Raw genomic sequence first — 13,577 nt, forward strand, 5'->3', positions numbered from 1 at the left:
CTACAACATCTGGAGCAGTTCAGAATCAATATTTGTGTAATAACATGACAAAAACATTAAAACATTAAATAAAATCCAACCTACTCACCAGAGATGCAGACTCATAATTTGCAGCGCCCCTCAGAGGCTGTAATCCAGTAGTACCGCTCGTATTCACTGGTCTGGAAGTGGAGACCAAACCCTTTCTCGAGCTGAGACAAGCTAGCTAGCTTCGGGGTTGGACGACCTCCTCACCATGTCTAGCTTTTCTTCAAAATGTATTTTTAAGAATGTCCAAGACCAAATCAATTTCACTTCCTCAGTAGACATAAAAAAAGTCTAACAAAAAGTCTGACTTTCCATCTTACCAACCAATCAGAGGACGGATTTCTTAAGGAGACTATGGTAAAAAGTCCAGCAGTCCAGACTTTAAAGGCCATGGGCAGATTAGATTGACATGGCAGCACATAGAGTCTGAAAGCTAATCAAATCTAACATCCACATACACGTACTGGAAGCAGTGCAGCCGAGAGAAACGCTACAAAATTAAGAGAATAAACTGTTGGGAATAAATTAATACAATTTCATGGAACAAATATTAGAATTTATGTTGTAAATGTAGGTCAGTGCTTCTGATAGTGTTTAGGTCACAGAGAAGGCTGACCGCCCACCACTTATATATACTGTACCAAATGTATGGCAGCATTGCACAGATTGGAGAAAATGTCAGACTACTAGGGCTGCAGCCATCGATTATTTTAGTCATCGAGTATTCTACCGATTATTCCACAGATTAATCGATTACTCGGATAAGAAGTGCTTTTTCTTTAGTAAAGAGCAACATTTAACATTTCTGATAAAATCTGTACATTTTTATTGCTGAAAATTGCATACAAGAATATCTGTGAAAACCAAACCCATTTAGTGCAAATACAAACATGTAAATAAAAAAAAAAAAATCTTAAATAAAAATATTAAAATACATTTTAAAGTTTTAGTTTAAAATGATCCCAAACTTTGGAAACTTTCTGCCGTTTTCATTGGTCTGAATCTTCTCCTCGCCCCTCACTGTTTTCTCCCCGTTTCTCTGTTCTTTCCTGTGTTACCCGTGCAGAGCTATCCAGAGATTAGCGGGTGGTGCATTAGTAATAAGGGTCTGTGGGGAAACACAATGTGTGTAGTTAAATTGAATAAACAAAGCAATATGATAATTTTTTTTGTATTTGATTTACTCGAGGAATCGTTTCAGCCCAACAGGCCATGACCTCTTGGTTAGTCCATTATTTTCTTATGGTTATTTTTTATTTTGCTCTGAAAATCTATATGAATATTTTATCCTGAACTTTGCACTCAGGCTTATTAGTCGTTTAGCACCAAACCCTGACAACTAAGTTGAGGTGTGTAAATAGTTATGCTCGGCGATGTATAATAAAACAATAATTTTGAAAAACAAAATTTTTTTTTGCCATTAATTATTATAAATCTTATTACTACAAACTGGCCAGTTTAAGATTGAAAAAGAGACCAGGTTGATTTAGATGTTTTCTAAGCTGCATTTCTGCTCATCACATTTGTAAAGAGTTCTTAATTGAATTGTTTGAACCAATCCAGCTATTTCCTCAGAACTTTTGTTTATAATCTATATTATGAACAAAAGCTATAATCTATATGATGATGATATCTATATATATCTCTATCTATCTATCTATCTATCTATCTATCTATCTATCTATCTATATATATATATATATATATATATATATATATATATATATATATATATATATATATATATATATATATATATATATATATACAGTACAGACCAAAAGTTTGGACACACCTTCTCATTCAAAGATTTTTCTTTATTTTCATGACTATGAAAATTGTAGATTCACACTGAAGGCATCAAAACTATGAATTAACACATGTGGAATTATATACATAACAAAAAAGTGTGAAACAACTGAAAATATGTCATATTGGAGGTTCTTCAAAGTAGCCACCTTTTGCTTAGATTACTGCTTTGCACACTCTTGGCATTCTCTTCAAGAGGTAGTATTGGAGGGCAGTTGAAGGAAACCTTTAACAGTGCTTTACAAATAAACTATTTAATCTGCATGCCCATTAAAAACAGTATATTATTTATGATTCTTGCATTCTAAATGCATGTGTTGCAGGAAAACAGCACTGCTGCCATCACCAAGACATGTGATGCAGATGCTCCGGATGGTAAGATTTATTTTCCTCTTTTCTTCCTTTAAGCCTTTTAGATTTACTGATGGGCTCTGGGTGAATATTATGATTTTGGTGGTTTAATGGTCTGTGATGGTATATGCTTTATTCTACTCCATAGGCATTCATTAGGAACCATTAAAACCTTATCAATATCAATTTTTAATCAATTTTTTGAAAAAGCTGTTAGTAACCAGCTAAACATAAATTGCTTAATAATAATAATAATAATAATAATAATAATAGTATCCATTTTTCCAAGAGTCCATGTTTTAATGCACAAGGAAGAAGCCAGAAAAAGAGCACCATGTGTGTATGGCATTTATATAATTTTCTCTTCATAATAGACTTTTTTCTCAGAACATACCTTTGTGCTTGTAGCTGTCAGTAAATACAGTAAATGCATTTGGTCATGTTAAACGCAGAGGTCTGATGATTTTCAAACATGAATTTCATGTTTAGTTGCCACCTTATTATGTCACAAAGAATATAACGGGATCATTGATTTCGCTTTGTAGTGTTTTCAGTATAATTTGCAGTGAGGTTCTCTATCCAGAAGAGGGCACTATAATACAGCACCCATATCTCAATGACGACATGACTGTAATAGTCCTGTCAGTTTATTAATATGCATTTAGGTCAGTGTAGCCAAAGGGAATCACAGAATCTTTTTAAATGTAATAAAGACAGACACCGTGTCTATAAGTTTGCCTTTCTCTTTAAATGTGGGCATATTTCAGTACAGGTATCGTCAAGATCTAAAAGTACTTCATCTTTTCATTGCAAATTGTCACAGGCTTCTTAATCATTTGTATTAAACCTTTTAAAAATGCCCAGTTGTGAGGTGGAAACCTGTTTCTTTCCAATTATATTATCTATTGTATTTCTGGTATTATACTGTATAAAACTTCAATTTTTATCTTCAGGACCATTTTGGCATTGTTTATTATGATGTAGGATTTATCCAGTCAATCCACTGCAGGTTTATATATTTTATAAATGTAAGAAAAACACAGATTGCGCTATAACGACTCAACACACAGCCGTCCCTAATAAAGATGGATTCAGTACTCCTGAAACATCTCCATAATGCATGACTAGAGAAGAATCCACCAACTGATATTCTCTTAGGATTTCCGCAGCCACTGTTAACACTTAAATGCTTCTACTTTAATTACATTTTACTCTCAGATTAGAGGCGTCACTGTGGATCTTCTTGCGTAGACTTCTCTTTTGGAAGTATTGAGAAATTCCCAAGCTGTTCCATAGGTTTCTGGAATCACTTCCTGTTCACGTAAAGAACTCTATTACATTCAAGAATAAAAACATAATGTGTTCCTGACCAATTACATCATTTATAAACGTACAGGGTTTTTTTATTCCTTCTTTTAAAGCTCATCAGGTCTACTGAGCACCTAAGCACATGAATACATAGAAATGTACAATTAATTTATTTTTTATTATTATAATAATTATTTTAAAGGTCTTTAGATTCCTAAAATAGCCATTGAGATAAAGTGGTCTGTAAACAATACATTACTGAGACAGGACAGTTACAGGACAAGTGAGCATGGAAGCAACTGATATTAATGAAGCAGTGCCTGAAGTCATGAGTGGCATTTTCCTGCATCAGGTGGCATTTATTCCTGAGAAATTCTCTTTTCTATTTCCTAGAATTGTTGTTGCAACGAGTGCAATAAGGGGAAGGAACTTACCTTTGTTGATAAGAAACGTAGAAACTCAACCACACTCACGACAGTAATTACATCAATTATTTCCAATATCATAATGGTTCCACTTCCTACTTCAGAAGCACTTTGCTCCTGCGGAGAAGAGTTTACTGTTTTCTGAAATGTCCTGTTTTTCTGAGTATATACACTCACTAAACACTTTAATACTGGGAAGGAATTTTCCCGTGAACTTTCATACAGCAAATCTCCCATTCTAGTAAATATGTTTTCCTTGATTCAGGTCTGATAGGAAGGCCAGTGAGGAACACTGAACTCAATCACCCGTTCATGAAGCTTTTAGATGTCTTCCGCCTTGTGACATGGTCCATGGTGGAAGTAGCCATTAGACTTTGAGGAACTTGAATGTTTGAGCTATATTGTAAAAACAATATGTGCCTAAAAATCAGCCTGCGCTGTTGACAAAAGACATGTTGGTTTCCTGCTGTTGGCACAAAAAAAACTTGACCATACCATCTGTAAAAATTGGGTTTCCACAGACAGGCTAGATTTTTTCCAAGCTTGAACTGCTTTTGTTGCCGAATTCTCCTCAAGCTTCGAGATGCTGTGGATTCTAGAATGCTTTTCTGCTAATCACAGATGTACAGAGTGGTTATCTGAGATACTGTAGCCTTTTTGCCGGCTCTACTAGGCGTTTCTGTAAGCAGAAGTGCAGCACCAACTTGTGCATACAAAAATTTCAGGAGATAAAAATGTACAGGAAAAAAAAAAAACAGCCCATCTGACTCCATCACCAACAGTTATCCCATGGTTAAAATCAGCAGGATCATGTTTTGGTCTGATGGGTCTGATGGTTGGTGTGGCTGCTACTTTTTTCCCACGTTTTAAACCCGCATCGGGAGAAAAGCTTCACCGATGGTGATTTTTAAACGCACGACGATGCCAAAAGAAAAACTCCCGAGAGAAATAGTTGTGAAAGGAAGTGAACAATGACTTTCTTGGTAGGCTACTGTTTAGATACAAGCCGTGTAACAGACACTGTCTTTCATTAAAGCCTGTGTAAAGTTCATTAGTTTCAGTGTAGACACTGAGGCTTATAAACAGGTGCGGCTTATTTATGTTCAAAATAAAAATCTTTGTAAAATTCAGTGGGTGCGGCTTATATTTGGGTGCGCTTAATAGTCCGGAAATTACGGTAGTATGTGTAGTAGTACTAGTAGTAATAAATGTAGTAGTTGGCAGGGAAGTGGTAGCTCAGTGGATAAGATGTCGGACCTCTGATCAGGAGGTTGTACGTGCAAATTTTAGTGCTGCCACTGCTGGGCCCTTGAGCAAGGCCCTTAACCCTCAACTGCTCAGTAAATGACCTCAGCTGTAATCTGCTCTGGATGAGGGCATCTGCCATAAATGTAAAAAATTTAATAATAATAATCTAACTTATTTCCTTAATTAAGTTATAAGGTCTAATACTAAGGTTTATACATATTATAAAAATGAAACCAATTAAGAAAATCTGATCTTTTTGTTTTGTAACTAATAACAGTTGTTTTTTGTTACATTAAAAGCGGCCAAACAGATACTGAGGGTGAAGGAACTGCACGTCTTTAACAGCATATTATATTTGTTGAAATATTGTGTTTCGATATACAACAAAGCCAGAAGGTCTCAAAACCAATAGGATCCTGAACAATTCTGAATAGAAATGCTTTTTTGATAATTTGCACATTTAACTTAATTGTACACATAAAAAAAAAATAAAACGGGGCAAATTTTTCCGGCTTCATCCAGAGTCGAAAGAAAACGCATTGTATACACATCAAGTGTTGTTGCCATGGATACACTTCAGTGTGCCAGTTTAATGTGCAGCTTTAAAATGGGCCATACAGTGTCCTTACTTTTCCCATCGTCCTTGACATCTGAAAATCATTTCAAAATCCTGTCAAACACGCATTTAGCTTCTTACATTTCTTTACAAATGTGGCACTTAATAGTCCTTTATTCCAAACTCAATGCTGAAGTAAGAGATTTTGTGTCCTTAAGGTTTTTTTTATATATAAATTACATTTGAATGCATTTTTTCACCGACATTCTGCATACACACCTTCTGTGATTATTCTTTTTCTATTCCGTTCTAAAGAATTCAATACCATCATGTGAGTGGCATTTATATTTCTGCACAATCAATTATTTATATTCTAAAGATCGATTTATAACCTGCAAAACGTATAAACTGTTTTTAGAATTGAGAGTTAAAGTGATTTAGGTAGAACTGGAATTATATTAATGTATGATGTAGTAGTTACATATTGTGTATCGTGCAAAGGCAAAAGCAACAATACGTATCAAGTGATCTTTAACTTGACACTTCTAACTTTATTACTCCCTCCCTCATCAGCACACACGTCAGGTCTGTACACTCCTCCACCTGTTAGGCCTGTTGCTCTCTTGGACCTTGAAGAAATAAAGGAATCAACATGTGACACATGCAAATAATCCCATCTTAAATGCATGGCTCATGGATGGAGATATACTGAAGGAAGGAGTGTTTTTTTATGCATCGCTTCATTCTAAACAAGTTGCAATGCAAAATACATGGCTGTTTTCTGAGGTTAAGGTCAAATAAATAATTGCTTTTCTATCAGATTGAAGCCCACACAAGTGCAGGCTCTTAGCTTTAAGAATAATAGATTATTTGCAACACTGGATAATTTGAGTATTCACTTCATCCTAACTGTTTCCTAGCAACAGACAGTTGTTAGGAGAAATGTATGCAAAAGATGTTCTATCAGACGTTCAAATCAGTGACTTCAACATATTCTCTTGTTCCCTCCTCCCGCTAGTTTTCAACGAAAGGTTGTCAAGCAAGATCCTGCTTTCTATAGACATAAAACAAAATTACTGACCTGTGTTCTGACATCGTGCCATAGTGCAAACAACTTCCTGTCATCTATTTTTTTTTTTTTTCTTTTTTCAAGCTGCGGTGTGTGGGCGGGTCTTGTTTTCTTCATACACTCGTACTGCAGCCTGCTCAGGATTTGCATTGAAATCATTTTTCTCCGAACTGATGATGGCAGTGTAGCACAAGGAGCTGCAGTAAATGAGAAATCGTATTTTATATATATATATATATATATATATATATAGGTTTATTATTAATAAACCAGGCTCAACATAGAGCGTGAAGAAAAAATATTCTTGCAAATGTTTTAAAGTAATTATGGTGTTTTAAATTACCCGTTTCCACACGGACGGTTTTAATTGACGGATGTGTGCATCATGGTGGATTTTGGTGCTGATTTGGGACTTGGCTCATCAGTGAAACAACTGTTTATTGATGAAAAATACATTTTCGCCTGTTTTATATCTATATATTTTATATATATGACACATCTGATGTCACTCATTTAAAATGTCTAAATGCAATGCTGCTGTTCTCACCTTAAATAAATAGATAGAAATTCCTACTTGGATTTTAGATTGCGATTTGGTTCTGTCGCATCAGGGGTTAAAAAAAGCTACAAAAAAGAATTAAAGGTGAGTGAACATTTTGAGGTCCAAAACTCCAAACAAAGCAGTATGTTATAATAAAGTGGTGACAGTGAAGATACACATCATGCCACAGGAACTACTGTGGTTCAGCTCATGCACTCAGCAGAGTCTTTATGGCTGTTTCCCTGTCTCCATCATGAAGGACGTTTCTTTTGTTCAGACTGGTGCCTAAACAGTCTCTGGTGAACTTTGTAAGCCCTGAACCGAGTCTGGGACAAATTGAAAGAGGGTGTTTTTTTAATCCGATCGCTGCCTTTAGGACTGTATTGCTTGTTGTTTTTGAGTTTCAGATCCCAGTCTAAATCAGATTCAGTCTAATCAGTTTTATTATTAAAGTTCTGGCTCACCTTTCTTGCCTCTGTTCACATTCTGAATGTCAGGAGGTCAGTGATGTCCATGATCATTTGTTTAGTCAGACTACTGTTGAGAACCATCTGTGAGAGGCTTTGCCAGATCTGTAATTCAGAGTAACAGCTGCAGATGGAGAGATGCAGATGGCAGACGGAAGAGAGTTACTGAGAGACAGACAAAGAGAGAATTGAAGATGTCTGTTTTCAGCCACATCCAGTGCTTTCGCAACAATAAAAATGAATGCTAGTACAATAGCTGTGTATTATTTAATTTCAGAAAAGCCACCTTTTCCTAGACTTGTATTAAGAACCAGAGCCTTTAGCATGACAGGTGTGTAACCAGGGGGGTCTTTTCACCCCTGCATACCACATCTGAAATACAGATCTGACTATTACAGCATGCACATAGTAGAGTACATAGTAGCAGTATAAATTTACTGTCCTCTGAAAACAACTCAACATACAGCCATTATTGTCAGAATCACTGTGAGTACACCCTCAGTGATAAAAGCTGTACGTTGTGTAACTGTGCAAAGCCACACGTCCTGTTCATCATGGTCATGTTTTTGTCTGCTTGACAGAACCATACAAACTTGTGTATCTCTTATTAGAGCAGTTAAATTTTGGTGCTTTGAGTTCAATTCTCTCATACTGACCACTGGATGTTCAACATGGTACCTTAAGGCAAAGACTCTCTGAGTATTTAACAATCAGAATTGTTGCTCTCCACTAAGATGCCCAGGCTATAAGATCAGTAACATCCAGAATCTGAGTTAAAGTACAGTGCCAGGGTCATACAGAGGTTTCACTCTGGGTTCCAAGTCGGGATCCACTCAGAACAGACCTTGCAAGGGTTCTTCAAAGAAGTTGCTTCAAAAAACAAATGCATGAGTGCTGCAGCAGTGCTGATGAGACCAAGTCTTAGTCAAGCATGGTGGTGGTAGCATCATGGTCTGGGGCTGCATGATTGCTGCTTGTACTGGGGAGCTTTGGTTTATTGAGGTAAACATGGATTCCAACATGTACTGTGACATTCTGAAGCAGAACAAGATGCCCTTCCTTTAGAAACTGGGCCGAACGGCAGTTTTCCAACATTATAACAACCATAACACACCACCAAGAAGACGACAACTGCCTTGCTGAAGGTGATGAAGTGGCCAAGTATGTCTCCAGACCTGAACCATATTGAGAACCTGTGGGGCTTCTCAAGTGTTAAGTGATAAAGCGCCACGTGTCTAACATCCAGCAGCTCCGTGACGTCATTATGGAGGAGTGGCAGAGGATCTCAGCCAGTTATTTGTACAATAATGGCTGTATGTTGAGTTGTTTTCAGAGGACAGTAAATCTGTACTGCTGTACAAGCTGCATATCAACTACTCTAAAAAATATATGTTTCATTCCTATACTGTTGTTCCTTGAGAAGGAATGCTAAAATGGTTGCTGAAATGTGAGGGGTGTACTCACTTTTGAAATACTGTATGCTCGTTCCCTTTCATAAGTTTTCATTATACAGCAGTTTTCCATTTTAGAACTTGTCTGCGAGAGTGATAGAAACGTGCAAACAACCAACCAGAGGTTTTTTGTTCAGTCAACTTTATATGAGGTAATAAAATGAAATACTAGTACAATTCATGATAGCTCCCACTGCCCTTTTCTTGCCCCTAAGGCATCCGACCTCGAGAATGAGTTACCTTATTGAACACCACTGAATAATAATAAGATAAAAAGTGCCATATTTCAAAGCCAAACAGTCAATCATGATGCATATGTACCACATCTGTCCCATGCAAATGCTCCACTGCTGTCCAACAAGGCTTTAGGTCCTTGCTAAGGTCGAATCCTATACAGATGTCAGATGACACTCAACTCAGTCTTATCATCTATAGTTGTCACATCACTTATCCAGTGTCATTCAGGTTTCCACTTTACATCAGGAGGATCTGTTCATTTCTGTTCACAGAGGCCACTCAAGTGCTTCTTCATTCCCTTGACATTTGCAGGCCTTCCCTTTACACACCACCTTTAGCTGCCCGTTTTAAAACACCATTTTCCCTCTGGAATGCTAGGAAAACCACAGTGTACCTCACTATGTCTTAAAGTACAAGGAAGACAGGCATCCAGGTTTTTTGCTGTTTAACCCTCAGGTGGTTGAATGAATATCTGGCTTGCTAAGTACCCTGGGTTTCTAGATTCTTCAAGTAGGGACTACATTTTAACATACCACTTTAATTAGCTCTTGTTAGATTTCTTTTTTGGTATTATTATTATAATAATTATTATTATTACTCTGATTGAATTAAACATGATTGATTTCAGGCAGCAAACATGCTCTCTACACTTTTGATAGCTCACACAATTGGTCTTGAAAGCCTGATACACTTGTTTATCTGAATTTCTTGAGTACCATTTAATGGTAATTGTATCTGCTAACTTAATGCTTTATATTTTTCATTCCTATTTTGTTACAGATCAGTGCACAGTGACCAGATCTTACCTTTTCTTGCACAAGTTTTGGTTCTTCAGCACTATCTACTACTTTGGCAACTGGGCATTTCTCACAGTAAGTACAGTGTATGATCTTATTTCATCTCCAGAGTCTATTCATGATTCTTCATCATAAATAGAAGTACGCTAAAGTGAACTATGGAAGGGTATTCTGGGCCATTTTCAAACGGAATTGCTACATGTATTAGCGTTTTCCATATGTGGACGTATAAATTCTGACATCATCCAAATGCAATTGCTAATCTTGCATTAGTGTTTGCGCTTCCGTGAAGTCACAGTGACCACATTTCAAATGGCAACTGTATTTCCCGTGTCTTACGAGTTATGACCATATCTTATTTGAATAGCATATATTATATATAATATCTGTGTCATGTATGTAGCCTGCCAAAACTCCAATGGAAACGCAGATCCTTTTGCACATGCATTTCCGATTCCTTGCACGGAAAGCTGTCAATCAATTGTCAGGGGTTGGACTATATTATTGGGCGTGTTTATATTGGAAATTCGACAGCCCACAGGGGAAATGCCCAGTAACAGACGATTTTGCTGAAAGTTTTGAAAAATTGAGGTAGTCAACGAAATTGTGGATACTACATGCAGCAGCTGGACACATGAGTAACCACATATTACGTAGTCATTTCTCTTGGTATGTCCATCAAAGGACATTGTTTTTTCTGTCCTTTACAAAAAGCCTGTTAGTCTTAGGTTGGGGAAAACATTACTGATGTTGCTGTTCATCAAGGCAACAAAATCATTTAACATGTCCAAAACTAAATGAGTATGAGGAAATCTTCACGAGCATCATATAGTCTGCCACAATTTCACCGACTACCTTCATTGTTTGAAACATTCCGCAATGTTACTGGCATTTCCCCTGTTGGCTGTGACTGCGTGTGATGTCACTTCCGAATACAAACATGAACAGTAATACAGTCCCACCCCTGGCACTTGATTGACAGCTAACAGTGCAAGGAATTGGAAATGCACATGCGATTCTATGTGAGTTTCTGCAGGCTACACACGCGACACAGAGAAAGTGAAAAAGCAGACGTGGTCATTTATAGTGCTGTTTAAATAGACACGGGAAATACAGTTGCAAATGGATTTTGCGTTTCCATTTGAAACTTGGCGGTCACTGTGCGCTCACGAGAGCGTAAACGCAAACAGTAATGCGAGATTTGCAGTTGCGTTTGGATTACGTCCCAATGTTCGCGTCCACATGTGGAAAACGCAATTCCAAATACAATTTGCAATTCCTTTTAAAAAGTGCCTGGAATATCTTTCCATAGTGAACGAATGCGGAATAACATTAAGAAATGCATTATGTATTACACTGCGCAGGATATCGCACCAAACCATGCGATTCATTACCACCCCATTTCCAAAACAATTGGGACGCTGTGCAAAATGTAAATAAAACCATAATGGAGTGATGCAAATATCTTAAACCCATATTCTATAATACGTTCAGTTTTTATTTACATTTTACAAAGCAACTTTTTTTCAGAATTCAGGTTGTAAAATGCCTTTTTTTTTTGTTTGTTTGTTTTTTATTTTTTTAGGTGTTTCTCATTGGTTTGGTGGTGTCCTGCTGTAAAGGGAAGAAGTCAGTGATCGAGGGTGAAGTGGAAGCTGATGATTCTGACTGCAGTGATGACGAGTATTTGCACTAATATTACAAAAGTGGTTAAAGTGTGTTATTTTTTGTGTATTGCTTCTTAAATCCAAGGAGTTGTTAATGTATTGGGTAATTATATATATATATATATATATATATATATATATATATATATATATATATATATAAAAGGAAAAAAAGTTGCATTGCCAGACAATATATGTTTTGGATCTGGTTTAAACTGTTTGTGGGGGAAAAAAGAAATTGAGATCATTTGACATTAAAGACTTTCACTGCATTTTTTAAAGCTAGAGAAAGTAAGGAAATAGGATTAAACAATGCTCTCTATATTTTTCTTAATAAATGTTCTGCATGGAAATAAACAAACAAACAAGAAATGAAAGACTTTTCTTAAGCATTCTTTGATTTAGTATTTTCTGGCTGTGTGTGTGGAGATGATGATGTTACATTGCCTACTGATGATGATGTTTCTGACTGAGAATATAATAGTTATTTTGATTACGTTCTAGCAGAATTTTTAAACAGAAATCTGCCATATTTAGAGCCCGGATATGATGTAAAGCACAATCAGAAGTGTATTTGCTGTTTTGGAAATGATCTTTGTTTATTCGATTGAATAAAAGATGTGAAAACTTGGAAGAATTCATAATGAATGATTCTTAAATAGTCAACTTTCTTTCGGCTTCTCCCATTAGGGGTCGCCACAACGGATCATCAGTATTCTTGATCCGCATGTTTGATTTGGGACATGTTTTTCCACTGGATGCCCTTCCTAACGCAACCCTCCCCATTTATCCGGGATTGGGACCGCCACTAAGAGTGCACTGGCTTGTGCAACCCTACTGGCTGGGGTTGGTTCTCTGACCGGGAATTGAAACCCGGGCCGTGCCGGTGAGAGCGCCGCATCCTAACCACTAGACCACCAGGGAACCCCTAATGATTCTTAAATAGTAATAATAACAATTGTTCATATCTGGACAAATCAGTTTAGTGGCTGAGATCCACAGTGTAGGTAATACAATAATATCTTTAATGGATCCTCAAAATCATCGCACATGAAAAGAAAGATTCAGCTACTTCTTTCTTGCACTATTCAGTGCACCTTGCTCATGCCAGCAATCTTTTCACTACCAAATACCATCAAATACCAAATACCATTCCATAACACCCTCTTAACCAAACACTAAACACTGTTTTAAGCCCTGGCATGTACATAATACAATTGAAAGCTCATATGAAAGTGATATCCACACTTCAAGAGGCTGAAATCCCATAGACATGCCATTATCCGAGGAACCACAATTACAACACACTGAAATTATTTTCTTTGTATCTCTGAATTTGTTCGGAGACTGGGGTAAGAGCACAAAGTAAACCAGTATTACAGCACTTTGAAGCACACAGGTTTAATAGCTCAAGCACTTTCTGACAACTGACATTTCCACTAATTAGCTGGAAAAAGTTGAGAAAGAACAATAAAAGGAACCAAACTCATTTAGACCCCCATTCGCTGTTTATCTTTTAAAAACGTATACTAAACATTAATTAATTTACTAAAAATCAGTTAATTTGACTTTTACATTTAGAGCTTCACCTACAGTTGAAGCTCTAAATGTAAAAGTCAAATTA

The 13,577-nt window shown here is 36.6% G+C and overlaps 1 protein-coding gene across 1 annotated transcript in view; it reads left to right on the forward strand.

The window, feature by feature from the left end:
• The window catches only part of lmbrd1 (LMBR1 domain containing 1), a 50,913-nt gene extending 38,326 nt beyond the window's left edge, over positions 1 to 12,587 (forward strand). Inside the window, exons 14-16 of the mRNA XM_046843026.1 lie at positions 2,160 to 2,211; positions 10,270 to 10,361; positions 11,872 to 12,587. Of these exons, the coding sequence (XP_046698982.1) occupies positions 2,160 to 2,211; positions 10,270 to 10,361; positions 11,872 to 11,982 (255 nt within the window). The 3' untranslated portion in view covers positions 11,983 to 12,587. The remainder of the gene's footprint in view (positions 1 to 2,159; positions 2,212 to 10,269; positions 10,362 to 11,871) is intronic.
• Positions 12,588 to 13,577: the final 990 nt, after the last annotated feature.

Source organism: Silurus meridionalis, chromosome 28 (assembly GCF_014805685.1).
Source record: "Silurus meridionalis isolate SWU-2019-XX chromosome 28, ASM1480568v1, whole genome shotgun sequence".
In the NCBI taxonomy this organism is placed as follows: Eukaryota; Metazoa; Chordata; class Actinopteri; order Siluriformes; family Siluridae; genus Silurus; species Silurus meridionalis.